Source organism: Harpia harpyja, chromosome 10 (assembly GCF_026419915.1).
Source record: "Harpia harpyja isolate bHarHar1 chromosome 10, bHarHar1 primary haplotype, whole genome shotgun sequence".
In the NCBI taxonomy this organism is placed as follows: domain Eukaryota; kingdom Metazoa; phylum Chordata; class Aves; order Accipitriformes; family Accipitridae; genus Harpia; species Harpia harpyja.
In genome coordinates this window covers 23215566-23233286 of record NC_068949.1, presented here as the reverse complement: position 1 = coordinate 23233286, position 17721 = coordinate 23215566, and the positions used below count along the sequence as shown (strand labels likewise).

Below are 17721 nucleotides of genomic sequence, written 5' to 3'. Positions count from 1 at the left end.
GAATTAATTTGGCAAAGTCTACAATTGTGAACTGTTTTACTTAAGTCAGTTTGTATGAAAAATTTACAAAAGCTGGCAGCCTTGAAAACATTTAACAGAAAAGTGGCAAAATAGTGCCTTCCTTTCAGTGAATGGATACTCCATTTGATTAAATTGCTGAGATTTACATGTTCTCAAGCATGTTACCTATTAAGCACAAAAGAAATTTTTTTTTTTTAACCTGTCCTGTACTGGCAAATTTTTTTTTTTATTATCAAATAGAGACAGACTGATGTCAGAGTTCTCTAAGTCCTGTTACTTCCAGTACACAAAAGAAGAATTGGCACACACTTATGTGAAGGACTCCCTCTTGATCCCAGCAGTTTGTTATATACAATGAAGGTAGCATGTAATTATCTTCCCTATTAGAAGTGATGACATTTTTTAATTGGAAATGGGTTACTACTAAAATATCAATGCAATTAAAGATGTTTCAGGACAGACTGATTAAGAATTTATTAGTGAAAAATCAAATTCCACTGTTCGTACATTTTTAGAAAATTTCACCTTCACTTTTCCATGAAAAATCAAATATTTTACCAAAAGCATATTACATTTCCAGTCACTAAGAGAGATTTTTAAAGTAACCATCTATGAAAACTCCTGGAGGTCAACTTAAACTTCCTAAATGTTAATTAAGGCAAAAACTTAAGTAGGAAAAAATTATTTACGGTTAAAATGGAGAACAAATGGCTGATTTTCATGTGCTACTTTTTTCTTTCTCAACAGGACCACAAAGTATAGACCCACCTTCATGCACCTGCAGCAGTTCAACTTCATTCAGATAATCTGCCACGCACTTCACTGATGTTCCAAGAGCCACTCAGAGTAGAAGAGAGCAGATTATCTCAATGAAGAAAGACAAGCCTTTTAAGAACCCTGGAGTCGTTTTCAAGAGTATGTTTAGCATACCTTTACATATTCCGTAAGTGTATTTAGCATGCCAAATATTATATTAAAAATTAAATTAAAATCAAGAGGGAAAAAATTGAACCTGTTCTTATTAATATATTCAAGAACATCCATTGTTCAGAAGTTTTTTGTAAGTGTGATGGTTCAAAAGCTTTCATACCATGTTTTGATATATTAACATAGTGTTGCTATGTAAACGTCCTTGTCAAGGACAATTACATTATTTGTAATCAAGAACAGGCCAAGAAAATCAAATTAATAAATAGGGAGTCTGTTGAAATTTTTCCTTAAAAATGACACTGAGGCAATCACTCTTGCTGCATCTCCCATTTGTCTACCATCCCTAACAACCCCAAAAGGCACTGTGCATGCCCTTCACAGTATATACCCACACATGTTATTAGAACAGCATCATTTTAATACAGAAATGAAGTATCATATATCATGACTTGCAAAATACTGTTTCAAATGGTATACCACTCTATTAGATTTGCTGTCTATGAAGAGATCCCAAGCTGAGGCACTTCCCAAGCTGGCTCCAGAAGAATAGTTAACTTAAAAATCATGGCTCTGAAACTAATTGATATGAGTAAGTGAATATCTCTGGAATGTAGCACACTTAATAAACATGCCGAAAATTAAAAAATTATTTGAATTCAAAATACCTGAAAAATTAATGGCAGAAACACAGGTCATCCTTACGGAATATCTGTAATCGCCCTCAGAATTTTAGTAAAGAAAAATATTAATAATTATTAAAAAACATTTGATTACATAAATAAAATGAATCTACTTTATCCAGATAAACAGCTATAATAAATTAAAAGACCTTGCAGTCATGACTCACCTGTTCTCCAAAAATATACAAACACACACCTTCCTGCATACTAACAGAGAAACAGGATTATGTATAATAATGGTATAGAATTCGACTTTTAAGAAACTAACTAAAGGAAGAGGAGGAAAAATCAGTAAGTCTGGTGATTTCAACAGGACCATCCAAACGGCTGGTCAACTTCCTCCTTTGTCATGGAGGCCATGTAAACAGGCCTTTGTCACAGGAGAAAGCACAGCAAGGAAGGACACGTTCACATGTTAAAGTAGACCTAAAATTTAACTTGAAAACCTCTGTGAAAGTGTGCTTATAGAAAAATTTAGGACAGAACAGATTATATTAATATATTATTCAGTTACCTCTATACTAAAATAACCTCTGTCTACATAGTCACCGAGGAAGAGGTATCTTGTGTTAGCAGGTGATCCTCCCACTTCAAACAGCTTCATTAGATCAAAGAACTGGCCATGAATATCACCACACACTGCAAGCAAAAATTTTGTTCAAATTAATTTAAAAAAAATCTAACAGAAAAGTTACTAAGTTATAGTTAAACAGCCACAAAGTACTTCTAATTAAGAGGAAAGGCAGGTATAAAGCAGGAGTAACAGAAATTTTTGAAGCTTCCCCCTTTGTTTTTCATTAAGATGCTGTCCTCGCTACCTGTGACAACGCTGATCATAGTCCTATTTGAGTCTAGCAGATTGTGGAATATTTTTCAAACACAGTTAAATGCACTGAGGTCTTGAAAGTTGTCAGCAGCTCTTTACTGTCCTCCACAACCCCTTAGGTATCTTTGCAAATTCTCCTTGGTATGTGTATTTGAAAATGCCTACTGCTTTGCAACAATTTGCTGTGTCTATGTGGGATTGAAAAAAGCAGGGAGTATGCTTTTGTTTCTGAGTCAGACTAACATACCTTTCAATATCATCGTATCTTCTCTTTGCTTAGTTACTTTTCTCCTTCAAATAACCATGTTCACTATTTCAACAGTGGATTTTTCTTGTGTTTTTAGAATATGAGACAGGACAAGACCAGTGGTCAGCAACCTAAGGCAGAAGTGCCAAAGATAGCAGACGGGAAGACTTTGAACAGGATACAGCAAAGCCAGGACATCTCACAATTTAAAAAATGTATGGAAGAGACAACTGCTCCTAACTCCTCATTCCCAGAGGAGTTCTGAGCTCAATAGAAGTCAGGAGCTGCCTTCTCACTCCTGCACGAGGTATTGCTGATAACAACAGGAATTTGAGAGACTATGCCTTCTGTTGATGCAAAATGTCACTGATCAACTGACAAACAGCATCTTCCAACTTCTCACAGTTTATCAGTACATTTTTGGGGGGGGAAAAAGCTATTCTAATTTTGGAAAGAAATATTGGATATGGCATACCACACTTTAAAGGCTGTTACTCCCTTGGAGCAGACCATTTGTCATCATGACCTAAAAAATACTAGACTAAACAGAGTATGTCCTCTTTTATACCACTTTTCTTAAGATTTCTACTCAAACACTGCAAGAACTTTCCTTCTTTTTCAGCTGCCAATATACTGGTAGCTCTGGGTAACTACCTGAATAAATGGAAATAGAAAAATTCTAAACATATGGACAACACTGTAGTTTTGAGATTTATCTGGAGCTTCAAAACACTCTGAGTTCAGACAGTGACTTAGTGGTTTCCACCATTTCAATCATTCTTTTTTTAAAAGAATGTCAATAATAATGTACTGTTTAAATGTTTTCATTTACCCAATACTAACAACTTAAAGCAAGCTGATGCCCTGAAAGAAGCTTTTCAGACGTTAATTTTATACAGTTCCATCTAGAAGAAAACACATTCAAAGGAAAGAATCTGATTTGACCAGATATGCAACGTAAACTATTTTCTATGAGTCTGGATCGTTTATAAATAAAAGTACTGAAGGACATCAGTTCCACCTCTCACCAGGTCAAACAGAAATAGAACTAGTCAAACCATGAAAATACTCCAAAAAACCCTAAGAGTCAGTTTTGTATCACAGTGGATCTAGTTGTAGTATGTTAAAGATGCTAAAACAGTCTTTCAACACTTTCCAATACTACTACCCTCACAAGAACATCGTTTTACATGCAATCATCAGTCTTGCCTACAGAGGAACTATAAAGGTGTATTTTTCACTCAGAAGTCCAGTTCACAGTATTTGCTTCAAATCATAGCAATTCGCTTCTCTTCACATACTTAGATTTCAGGATAATTCTGAGTTCATTTTTCCATTCCAGGTAGATGTCTTTATTCCCACTTACAACACTGCAGGAATTAGAAATCTGTAATTCATCAGCATTTAACTACTTTCTATTTTGTCATTTTAATACCAATCATACTATTTTTTTCCAACGGGTTTAATGCCTTCATTTTGCACAATAATGTGCAGCCTATTTTTTCAGGCCATTTGAGTACTGTTAAGCAAATCCAGTTGTGAGGGATAATTCAGTAAGACTATACAGAAATTTTATTTTAGCAATTTTTAAGACAAACTCTACTACTGAAAAAAATCTGGCTTTTTTCAAATTTAATTGAGTGAAATTATCTAGAAATATTACCTGTAATTGGAGCTTCAACTTCTATCATAGTTTTTTCCCTCCGTAATATTGCAGCACCCTCATTGATGATTCTAAGTGCAATTTCTTCATCCACTCGACCTTCTTTTATCAAGTGGTTCTTCAAAATGTCAACCCTTGGTCTTCCATCTGTGTCAAACACTTCTTCAGATGTCAAGCGATGCGTTGGTGGAAAAGGGACAGCTAAAATTTAAAAAGAAGAAACAGTAGTCGCAACAATGCTATTTAAAAATATACTCCATCTAGGATTGGATCTGTCATGGAATAGCTGCTATCCAAAGTAGCAAATTTGTCTTACAATCAACCAACTTGATGACATCATTAAAAGCTGGATGGAATAGTGCTATCTGTGTATGTATTTAAAAAAATTAACATCTATAACGTGCAAGTTTGTAGAAACTATAAAACAGAGTTAGAAGACACAATAATATGTACAACATTTGGAAGAGTCAAAACTGCTTTTGCAAAGGGACATCATCTCTCCAATATACTGCTATTCTCTGAAGGACTCAACAAGTGTTGGGGATGCAGGAGATCCATTTAATATCCACTCAGACTTGCAAAAGGCATTTTAAAAGAAACCCATCATCAAAGCTTCAAAAAAAAAGCAACCCCAAAACAAAAAACCAACAACAACAACAACAAACCCAAACAAAAACAGCACCAAAAAACCCCCAACCAAAGAAAAAAACCTCCAAAACAAATCCAGAGCTAGCAAGAAAAGGATACAATACTGTTTAAAGTACTAGAAATAAAAGGAGGTAATAGCCAGCACCTGGAAAGGAAGAAGGTCACTGGAAAAGCCCCACTATAATCTGAGCTATTTGATAAATTCATAAATTACACTAAAAGGAAGGTAACTCAGGAGTGATGCAGCATTCAGGTGAAAGTAAGTATTCCAGACAATGAAGAATAGGGCAGGCTATGAAGAGCTACAGAAGTCATCCATCCTACTGAGTGGCTCAGCAAAATATGACACATTAAATATTAATAAATGCAAATTAATGAAGGAAACAAATCCTAACTTTACATATAAAAATCACAAATTATAAAACTACTATGACTATTCAGAAGCAAGGTTCTTCCTATAGTTCTAGGAAAATATTTGATGGTGACAAGTCAAATAAACCCAGAAAATTGAATGTTAAGAATTATTAGCAAATAGAAAACAAAAGATGATGCAAATTATGCCACTGATAAATCTAGTATGCAACTCTGGTTTGCCCACCTTATAAAAAAGAAAGAATAATTTAAAAAGGCTTCAAGGAACAATAATGGAAATCAAAAAGTTAGAATGATTTCTGCTACAGGAGTAACTAAGTAGACTAGGATTCTTCAGCCTAAAACCATGAAAACTAAGGAGAACTCTAACAGAGGTCTATGACAGCATTAATGGAGAAGGTGAAGAGAGAGCAGCACTTGCGTGCTCTTGGCCCCTGAATGGCAGAAAGGGGCAGGATGGACTCTGCCACTTTGAAGTTCTGTCAAACCACGGACTGAGCAGCAGAACAAGTTCATACTATCAGAAAAAACTGTAATTATGGGAGCCTACAACATTGCCATTGTAGGTTGAAATTCCTTCTTTGAGCTTGTTTTCCTTATTTGCCTGTTGTGCTGTCCCTAAGAAGATAAAACTAGGAGTAGAGGCTGTCCATATACTAGACACAACTTTAGAAATTACTGTAAGTATCAGAAGTCCTTGGATCCTGGCTTGTGGGTCAAAAACAGCCGTATGTGATCCATATCTCAAAGAAGTGGAGCAGATGAGAGGTCTGAGGTTGGGGACCAAACCAGGCTCAGCAACTGCCCAGACAGCACATCTGATGTCCGGCAGCTTACATGAATTCAAACAATGGCAGTTCAGTTACTGCACAAGTGAAATATGGATGTGAGACATGGGAGAAGAGGATACATCAAAATTGCCACTAAGCAGTGCATCAGAATATCATCACACTCATGCAGCATTACAGGAAATAAAACTAATCTGAAAAAAAAAACCCAACAAAAAAAGCATACCACTATTGAAAGAATTAAACAAAAGAGAAAAGGAGCAAAACCATTCAATTTCTCTCCATTTAAATATTATTTCAGATATGTTTAAAAAGAAAAATTGGAGAAACACATCTAGTCAAAGATAAGAACAACCAGTAGTATGAATACACTTGTAGATAGATTATTTATTTTCTTACTCTCCAAAGTTAAACTTTACAATCCAAAACCCAATGCTTAAATACCAAAACATTCACTGACTTCATTTAAATTGACTTCTAGATTACTAGCAACACGTTGTTATCCCTCTGTTTTATGCAATAATAAAAATCTATCGGTAAAATAACTGATGCATAAATCACATACATATATTCACTGAAATTAAATTATATTAGAAAATAAACTGGAGAATTGTCTATTCTTCCTCTTATAAGTTTCTAACTAGGAAGAAGCTGAAAAATGTGCCTTTGCATTACACAGTGTAGAACAAATTTGGCACTTTATTTTTGGACATAAAGTATTTTATTAACAGAAAAGAAATGGCATGCCTTTCCTTCCAGTTTCCTCTAGTAATGGTTCAAGTTTCATTTGGAAGTGTTAAAGTTCCATGTAGTCCAAATGTTAATAAACTTAACATACTTAAGAAATCAAGACAACCACTTCTGTTCCATGCACAACAATTGTTTAAAAACATAAATCTGTCTCTGAAAAAGAAAAATCCATTGTTCCACAAAGATAAATTTAACTATTTTTTAGAAGCCCTTAATTATGACCATGCAAGCATCAATTCTAGCATTCACTGGTTTTTTTGAACTTGTCTTTCCAACCTTCATATTCTCTTACTGTTATTTTTGCATTATTTGGAAGTTTATATTAATCTGTACATAAATCAGTTTTAGGCCATTTCTTCCCCCACTTTTTTTAACACATTATTTGTGGGCCCACAACTGCCTTCAGCAATGCAAAGTTGAGCTCATCCTTTTATGAGAGACCAGATAATTCACAAAGTAGATTTCTCCTGTTTTAACTGTTGCAAAAGCATTAGAGATCATACCTTCCCAGAAACAAAGTCAATCACCTGCAAGACACAGTTTTGTAGGAATTGTACTTCATTAGTTCTAGTATTATTCCTAGATAACAATCTACTTAAGTGAAGGATGACCCTTTTTTCTTCTTGGAGTTTTTTAGGTAGATGCAGGGTGTGGTAGAGGTCTGTTGAGGTGACCAGCTGTTCTTCATTCTCTTATGTGCAAATTGTTACTGACTTATGACTACCAATGGCTGCAGAATTCAGAAAGATGATGTTGACCTCTTCCTTATGACAGTTCAGAAACATTTCAGGGTTCTAAGCACATGGCAGATGTCCATGTAATATATTTCAGATCGGATTTGCACAAAAATTAATTCTATTTTAACAAACTACAGCTCTGAGTTTGTCTAGCAAGTTACATTTTTCTGGGAGGCTATAAAAACAGATGTTTCTGTCCAGTGTCTAGAAAGAACTGTCTCAAATTATTTGAATTAGTATACTTATGAAGGTTCAAATTAAAAACTCTCTATATCCAGGGGTTATCCATAATGTCCAAAAAATCACAAGTGTTAGTATCAATAGTGAAGCATCTGTAAAGTTGTATTTGCCTCATGAAAAAATGATGTCTTAAAACTAGTTCCTCAGAGTTTAACAAAATCCTTTTCATACAATAAATGTATTTTCCTATTGCTCAAGAAGGATTTTTTTTTTTTACAATAATCTTCAGAGAAGGCAGAATAAAACATGGCCAAAAGATTTTAAATGCATCACCCAGCTGAATAAAACAGTAACACTTACTATAGAAACTGTTTCTTTCCATTTTATACTTTAATTTTTGTCTCAATGATAGTTAACACTACATTATCTCTCATACCTTTGAAAAATATTACAAATAACACCTTTTAATAGGTTAAGGATGATAATTTTTGAAGCATGTAGACAATTTCTGCAAACTAATGGGTTTAATTAAACCTTTGATGAAATAGTAATAGAATGTTATAGCCTAAGGAAAAAGAATTGCAGCATGATGTGTTCCAAGACAGAAATATAACCCACGTTTCAAAGTCTTTGTGCATAACCTGGACTCTCGGGACTGTAACAGAATGGTAATTAAGAGGAATTACCCTAAGGAAATAACATGGTGTTGGTCATTAAAGGATTCCCTTCTTCCATTCCCAGCAAAGCTAAACAACAGAAAAGCATTTAGAGATGAATCTCTAAAGCAATACACACTGCAATACAAAATAACAGACTATATCCTATTAGTAAAAGTATTGATGTTAGTAACAAAGGTAACACATCATGATTTACAACAACATACAAGATTTTCTAAAATAAACCATTGCTTACTAGTCAAAATTAATCCATTTCAATTTTAAAATATGTATGCATGATATAATTTTAACTATATTGATTCAAAATTTTAAACAGTAACGCTGGGGCAAAGAAAACAGTGAGTAGCTTTGGGGATTTGTTAACAAAAAGGTTTTGATGGGGTTTATTACTATTTGTATATGCATTTAGAAAGAGGAAAAAAACCACCTTTCTTTTATACTGCAGTACTACTTAAAACAGAAATATCAACAGCAAAACCTCTAAACCTAGTTCTATGCTGACTTTCTACAAGCCTCTGGGTACATTTATAGCTTACAATAAAGCATGCTACAGACATCAAAGGTAGCACCAATCTGAATAGATAAATTTATAATACATTGTAAAGTGGTTCAAAAGTAGAAAAACTACATTAGCATGGCACTTTACTCAACACAATAATCCCTGCTGTGAGGTGCAGTATGGCAACTAACACAAACATGCTACTTCCAGACCCAAAGCAGATCTCGCATTGCCTAGTAACTCAGTACAACAGTAGCTGCTAACAAAATCTTACATGTAGATACTGTAAATTTAAGCCACGCTGATATATATGCCCATTTTAATAACCTTGGTTAAATCTGGCTTGTATCAGAGACCCTGTTGGAACAGGCTCATGAAATAAGATGAGATCAAAGCCTCTAGACTAATGGTAGGAAAAATTATTAGGGATCAACTGTACAAGGTACTGTACTTCCACAAGCAAAATATTTTCTGCTCTTAAGACCTTATAACTTATAGAATTCTTTTTCTCTGGCAGCGGAGGAAAATTAGCCATTTTTCCTTTATAATCAGGAACCCATGACGTGTTCCACAAACTCAGCTTTGGCTGCAAAAGCATGCTCAATGTTCCAGATTTCATTTTCTGTTTTAAGAGTGGTTTTGATTTCACAGATAAAGTCTCAGCTCACATTACTAAGGTCACTAAACACAGACATTATGTTTGTAAAGAATTTGTTGCTTTGGTGGTAGGTATACATGAAACAGTATATAATGTTTGTCTCCACTAAGTGGTATCATATATCAATACAACCATGGTGTTCTGTGAAAAGATAGGCCAGTATCCTTCATTTTGTCAGCAGGTCTATTACTACAACAGCACAGTTGTCTGCGGTTTTTCTGTCGTTTGGTCAGGTTTTGTGGGATTTTGGTTTTATAAATGCATTGCTGTCTACGTATTGTCACTCAGAAGAATCACAAAGCCTAAAAGCTAGCACATCTATCAGTCTGTCCCTGGAGTTTTCACGCCTCTGCCAACATCCATACAGAAGAAAGAGATGTAGCACCCATGACCGCTATGAGGACAGAATATATCCAATTATCCTTCTGCATTTGGCAGAACAGATTTGAAAAGAAATAGCATAAAGACATCACAGATGGTCTATGGACCAGCAACCCTGAAAATATTAGTTAAGCACAAACACACAGCAGCGACTACTTGAATCAGAAAGCTAGAATCAATAGTTGGCAAAAGATACGAGTTACCCTATTCATCCCAAACAAGAAAGCACAGATTCAGCAAAGTCAGTTTCTTGCAAATTATGGTATTTTTCCTAAATGCCACAAAAACTATCCCTTTACTCAAGCTTCTTTGAATGCATGCCACCTACTATATTAACACGCTTTCTAGAAGCAAGGAAAAATGACCCTGTAAACCTTGAAACCCTACAAAAGCAACTGCAGGCACTATTTATTTTATCCTTACTTACCATGTGCTTGCAGTCTTAGAAGTTTCATAGAATTTTAAATCTCAAATGAAACTATTGATATACCTAGTATGCCACGGTACATTCATCTTTTATGTTGTCTGTGTAATTTTTCAGTTAACTCGGCTGATGCTTTTGGAAGTTTCTCTCAGGAAAAATATAATTATTTGTTTGAAAAGTATTTAAAGATGCTCCTCCCATTAAAATGGCCACAGTGTGTTATGCCAAAGGATTATTTAGTGCTTAAACGTGCTTCTGGCAATGACGGATTCACAGATCTTTCCCTCTCCATACTGTTTTCCAAACAGGGTGGTTTGAGGATTTCCTCTAGAGCTTCATCCAGGCCATTATGTTTATGATCACTAATAAAACTATTTTTCACTATTTTGTCCAGATCCTGAATAGACGCTTTTATAGTTTTTGCCTCCACTGCACCTTATTGCTATGAATTCCACAGTTTTAATTACACATTATATGAAAAAGTATTTCACCTTTCCTTTATATTCATTTCTGGAAAATTTTGTTTAGTACTGCATTTCCCCTTTTCATAGGGAGACAAGAATTACAGTTGTTTCCCATTCAACTTTTCCATTAAATACCATTCATTATGTAAGCAGTATTTAACTCTACTCCCTACTCAGATACCCCTTTTCCAAGTCAAGGACTTCTCATCTTTGTGGCTCCACCTTGCATGAAAGCCAAGATCTGTGCCTCTGAACAGATCTTTAGATAAAGAAGAAAATCAGGAAGGGGGACCAAAATTAATTGCTGCTGTTCAAGATGCATATAATGGCATAATAGTGCATTCTCTTTTTTCTAAACTTATCTTCTAATAATCCCTAAATTCCTGGCAGCCTGTTTGACTGCCACCGCACTAACTTTTTCACAATATTATCCACATAGACCCTAATGTTTCTTTCCTGAGTTCACCGCCCTCTACGTTTAAGCAAGAATTGCTCCTTCCCTTGCAGTCTACTCTACCTTTACCAGAACAGTGCCTCCTGCAGCTTCTTTGCCGAGGCACTCAGTCTAACAAGAGCTTTCTGAAACATCTCTGGAAGGTTACTATCCTGAATAAGCGTTGTTATTTGCCATTCACTCTGTTTTCTAAATCACTTACCAATACATTTAAAGAGCACAGATGACAGATGTCAACCTCCCTCAGCCATGGAAGTTTACTAGCTATTCACATCCTTTCTTTCCTAACTAATTTTGATCCAAAAGGGAGTATTTCCTCTTCTGCTTACTTTAAAGCCTCCGATGAAGGAACCTGATGAATAGTTTTGCCTGGTTCAACCAGCTCACTGGCTCCTCCAAAATATTCTAACAACTCCTCTTGATTTCCATCCATGAAAACTGTACCAACTCCTCTTTAATACTGTATTTCTCCAGGGACATAGTTAGTCCACTCTTTCTTACAAGTGCTATTGAGTCTGCTTAAATTAAACTTATTGATCTACAGTTCTCTAGTTCAATCCAGAGTTTTTAAAAAAACGTTGCCATGCTTTATTTCTCAGACTGAGAGGATGAGTTATGCCACAGGCTATGGAAAATAAATCTGCAATTTTGCACCCAAACCCCCCAAAGAATTCCTTTAGAGCCACTAGACAAGTATCTTCTGGTCCTGAGATATTTTTTTTTTTGAAGATTTGTTTTGTTGATATGTTCTGAAACCACTTCCATTTCAATGAGACAATTCTTTGGTCCCATTCAGCAATAAGAATTGATTCATGTGTGAGAGAGTCCTTAGTTACTTATGCAATGAACACGTGTAAGTAGTTGCCAGATTTTTGTGCTCTGGCCTTACCTTCCCAAGCCTCAGCTACTAATTGGCTCTACTGAAATTAAGGCAGGCTTCCATTTCGGCGTGGAGTTTTTTGGGTTTTGTTGTTGTTATTTTAAGATTCATTCACTATAACCATCCTCTCAAAAAAAAAAAAAAGTATAGGGCCAGTCAAACACTAACTTGTCAGAATTCAGTTCCATTCCATTGTCTCTCCCAAAACAAAACTGTCACTTTTTTTTTTTAAGTATGACCTTTTAATACTGTCTTGACTCTGCTGCTTTTCTGCATCACTTTAGAATCATTTCTGACCACCAGCATAAAGACATTCCAAGTGCCTTATAATGTTTTTAAAACAGCCTTCATGCTGCCTGTGAGCATTTATCCTTTTACCTGTTTGGTTTTTTTTCTTTTTTACCAGACTCTGAATTTTAAAGTTAAATACTGCAATGATTTCTTTTTCTCCTACATGGAAATCATTGTTAAAAAGTAGCTATTAATGTCTTAATTTAGGACTCTGCTCAAGGCTATGAGTTACTTCTCTTTGGGATTCTCTGAAGACTTGTTTCTATGAGCTACCATTTAATACCCAAAATGACTGTTTGCTAATCAGACTGTATCACGACTTTTATCCACAACAAAGGAATACTGAAGCCTCCGATTTCCAGAAGAACAGACGTCATCTCCAAATTTAGCAAAAAACATCCATTAGCTCAGCACAACAAGGTCCTGTGGACTGTTTCCCAAAGCCTAGTAACACCCATAGTGGGGAAAGTGCAATACCAGGGAGGGTAGAGTACTTCCAAGTAGAACTCTGCGGTGTAGCTACTCACAGGTGGGTCAGAGAAGCACTGGTGCTTTGCCCTCAAAGGAAAGCCAATGAAGGCTCATCCCTGCCATGCCTAGGACCACTCTATCAAACTGTCTTGAGCTTACAAGGACTTCTTCCTCCCTATCAGTGAAAAACACTTAATTACAAGGTAGTGAAACCGTTGTTTCAGTAGAACAGATACAACACATTGACAAATTTGAAGTATGAAAGTCACGTGCACTGAAAGGTCAAGTGTGCTGACTGAAGTAAATTACCATCCAAAAAGAAAGGCAAATCCAAACCCAAAAGAACCACATACAGCAGTTAAATATCAACAGCAGTTGAAAGAAAAAAAATCCCCCCCCCCCAATTTTGACAGAACATAATAGAGAAAAATGCTATCTTCCACGAGACAGTAAAACACTAAGTATCAGCCTTCAAAGATTAAGAGGGTGCCTTAGAACACAGTAAATCAAGACGACAGGTAAGTTTTCTCATCTCTATTAAAAAAAGCATTAACAAAAGCCTTGCTGCTAGACACCTTTTGGGAACCAAATGCCAAAAACTGGCTTTAGACATTTCATTTTCATAGCTAATCATTAATTTATAGGAAACTCTGTAAGTACAAATTACTTAGACAATTTAACTAAGTAATGAAAAGAGAAAATTTGAGCTTTTTATACACTTTAAAAGCAACCAATGATCTTTGGTGACACAATTCATACTTAGTAAGGTATGCCAGACCAATACAGCTAGACTGTATAGACTACATATTTAAAGCCACTACTATGTTTATTACATGTATCTCTAATATGAACATTACCCTGATAACCTTTCAGATATTTTTCTAGACATACGCGCTTTCCACTAATTGCTAAATATACAGGTCAAAATATAAAGGGGGACACATCCTAATAATTATCCTACCTTATTAGAAAAGATTAGTTATGGATGACACAAGAATTTAACCATTTTTTTCTTGGGTGACCATCTCTTGCCCGTTTCTGCCAGCATATATTATTAGCGGTAAAGGATTTAATTTCTCGTGTCCTCTAAAATTTAATGGTTTCTGTTATCTTCTCCCCTCTTCCAGTAATGCAGAGAAAGAAAATAAAGCTAAAATAAAAGCAATAGATGAAACAATGCAAATACAAGCAGGCATTAAGTCCTGAATTCACACTTCCTCCCGAAAAGACCCAGTACATAGAGAGCATGAAAGCTGAAATACAGACCAATACACAGATACACCAGATAATATTACTACATTTCTCTCTGTGGCTCTTCTCAAGGACCTGAGACATTACAAATGAAATGTCTCAGCAAGGAGAGGCAGAAAGCCTGGGTACCCCAAGGATGTTCTTTCTTGGCAAAAGAGCTGGCACACAAAAACCCTAACATTTTTAGAGCACTTTTACGCTTTTTTTTTCTCCTATAGCGGATCACATTAAAAAAAATAAACACAAAAAATTATCGCTTAGAAAAGAATCCCCAAACCTTATTCCAGTAAATTCATTAATAATTATCAATAAGTGGATACTTATGAAAAACAAGGCAATTTCTACAGCAATTCATAAGCATTACAGAAGTTAAAAGTATAAGACTTTATGCAACCATTTGAACTGTTGTCTTAACAGTTTCACCAGCACACCTAGTCTACACATTTCCAGTATAAAAAATTAACAATTTTGGACCCCCTAATATGCAGTGTTGTCTTGACAAAAGCAGAGGGCCCACCTTAAGAGAGCATCGCAGAGTATGGTGAACATTTCTTGGTATGCGAGAGACAACACATCTGTTTGTGAACAGGGATATGACATAGTTCTCACATTTTAACGTGGTTTCAACAAATGTGCTTATGTTGCATAGCTACTCCCACTTAGCACTGACATAACCTGCAATCTTGCACCTCTGGGGTCGCTGTCTAAAAAAAGTATTTCCAACTGCACTGCACCTAATGGGGGAGGGGGGAACCAAACCACCCTGTCCTTCATATCAAGAACACAGACAGCTTGGCACAGCTGTCCAGGCTTTCCCCAGAAGCCAGTGATTCAGCATGATAGGTACGGGCAGGACAAGTCAACAGAAAGAACAGAAAGATGCTGCTATATGAACATTAACTGGTTGTAATTATGTCAGATGAAGCTATCAAAGCCCGATTACCTTTACAATAGTTCTGTATCCTACGCACCCAGGTTCAAAGAAAAAGTGTAACCCCAGGGTATAATCCTGTTAGAATGAAGCAAGTCTTAGCTATGATTTTAAACAACCAGGTGCACAGGTCACATTTAACAAGCTAAATTATTAAGTGATTGGAAATCAGCAGGTTTTCCAGCACACTCTAAAGTACCTAATCACTTACCATTAGTCCTCTTGCGTTGTTTGAAGAACTTAATTTGTTACAACAAACTGCGGTAAAACTACAAAAATTCAGCAAGTCTAAACGCTACACGTTAAAGAAGCAATAATAAGTACAAGTTTCCAATAGGCTGGTTTTAACATTTTCTACTATCACTCTTGCAATTTGTTCAAACAAATCAACAGGTTAAGCAAATCCAAAATGACTAACAACTTACTGTGAACAAATCTTTCCAGCCTACTGGAAAACATGCAGATTTCCAAAACATACTATGGGATTCCAAGACTTTAATTAAGACCTGCTAAAGACAACGACATCCTTTGCATTTCTCAAGACCCCCTGTTATACAAAAAGTTAAACGAATGGATCTCCACGCCTTCAAACTCAATCAGACCCTGTGTTTGTAGAAATGTCAATCTTAAAAGCAGGCTGCTTTGCATACAGCCATGAATTCCAATAGCCCAGGTCTGCTATCACAAATGTCCGCACTGGCATGGTGAAATACAGCTGAAAATCAAAACCTTTGAGACAAAAATAAAAAGATCTATACTTTCAGTAAACGAACCCCTAGAAATTCTTTGAAGTATTACCTACGCTATCCTCTCAACTGACAATTTCGATCTAACGAATATATTTTAGGATACTTTAGTTGTGAAGGATTATTCTCTCCACAACCACTAAAATGACACACTTGACGTGCTCCGGAGCAAGGATCTTAGTATTTTACAGCATTTTGGTCGCTAGACCATCTTAGTTTTGCACAGATGTATCTACTTTAAAACGTTTTACTTTTTCTTCTGAGGAGTATAACGTTTGACTTCTAAAGGCTTCCCACGAGACTGCGCTACCAAGAAAAGCCACAAAGAAATAGATCAAGGTGAATTTTTTCCATCGGAACAGGGAGCCCGAGAACCGGCAGCCAGTGGAAAGGGCGGCAGCACCGGATTCCCACTCCCTCTTCCTCGGCGCTGTCAGCTCCCGCGATTACAAGGATCTCCTCTGCGCAGGCAGAGAAAAACCCCCGCAAAGAACGAGGCGTGAAGGGGCCAGACCCCCGGCGGGAAAGCCGGTGGCCCCCGGCCAGCCGAGGACAGGCACGCTCCTGCCCGCAACGCCTGAGCAGCGCACCTGGGCGGGATGCGCCGGGGCCGCAGGCCTCGGCCGGGCACCGCTTCCACCCGCGGCGGGCTGACCCGCAGCCCCACGGGCAGCTCCCGCAGGCGGCCTGCCCCGGGGCTCACCGCAGGCAGGGCCAGCCCCGCTGCCTCCCCGGGCAGCGTCCGCGCCCGGCTCGGCCTCTACCCCGCTACAGACCGAGCCGTCCCCGGGCATTTCCACGCCCGTGCGGGCACCCCACGCCTCCGCAGGGAGCCGGGCAGCCCTCCCGCGGAGCCGCCGCTCCCATCCCTACCTGCAGGCAGCCCGGCGGGAGGCAGACACCCAGGCGAGAGCACCTCTCCCCAGGCGCGGGCGGGCCGCCCCTCCGAGCCCGGCCGTCCCCGGACGCTCGGGGCGGCCGCAGCCCGGCCGGGGGTCGCGGCCGCCGCCCCGCGCCGGGCAGCCATGTTCCCCGCGTGCCCGGGCAGCGCCAGACCGCGCGGGTCAGGGGGACGCTCACCCTTGACGGCGCGCTCGCTGGTGGCGTGGGGCGGCAGCAGCAGCACCTTGCTCCCCTCCTTGGCGGACATCGCTGGGCGCTGCCGGGCTCCGCCGGCGGCGGCTGCTGGGCGCGGCGGCGCCTTCGTCCGCCTACCTCCGCCGGCGGAGGGCTGGCGGGGAGAGGGCCGCGCGGCGGCCGGCGGCGAGGCGGGGCGGGGGCGGCTAAAGGCCCCGGGCGGCGGCGGCGGCCCAGCGGAACATGGCGGCAGGCGCGGCTCCCAGCTCCTCGCGCAGCGAAGGGACAGTCCGCCTCGGGCCCGGCATGCACCGCGCCGCCACCCCACGAGGGGACTACGGGAGCGTGGCGAAACTCCTGGCTCCGCCGCGCCGCCAGCGCGGCCGTTAGGGAGCGTGGCGAAACTCCGCTCTCCCCGGGGCGGCGTCTCCGCCGCGGGGCGCGGGGAGGGGCGGACGCTGCGGCTCCGCGCCCCCGGGCTCTCCCCACCCCGCCGGCCGGCGGAGGCGGGCGAGGAGCCGGGAGCGCCCCGCCGCGGCGCGCCCCCGCCCCCGGGACCGGCGGGCAGAGAGCGGGGGGGCGGCGCGGCGGGCGGCCCGGCCCGGCCCCCAGCGGCCCCTCAGCGGCCGCGGGCCGGCGGCCACCATGGAGAGCTCCGCGGGGCTGCCCGGGCTC

General features: G+C 39.2%; 1 protein-coding gene across 13 annotated transcripts in view; it reads right to left on the bottom strand.

The window, feature by feature from the left end:
• Positions 1–17477, bottom strand: part of PPP3CB (protein phosphatase 3 catalytic subunit beta) — a 45281-nt gene extending 27804 nt beyond the window's left edge. For 4 of the 13 annotated variants that reach the window (XM_052799907.1, XM_052799910.1, XM_052799908.1 and 1 more), the window contains exons 1-3: positions 17050–17472; positions 4368–4568; positions 2146–2270 (exon numbers count right to left, since the gene is read on the bottom strand). In XM_052799907.1, the coding sequence (XP_052655867.1) occupies positions 2146–2270; positions 4368–4568; positions 17050–17119 (396 nt within the window). In that variant the 5' untranslated portion in view covers positions 17120–17472. Of the gene's footprint in view, positions 1–2145; positions 2271–2704; positions 2836–4367; positions 4569–17049 lie in introns of those variants that run through there. The other 9 variants (XM_052799901.1, XM_052799902.1, XM_052799912.1 and 6 more) reach the window with 5 other exon arrangements.
• Positions 17478–17721: the final 244 nt, after the last annotated feature.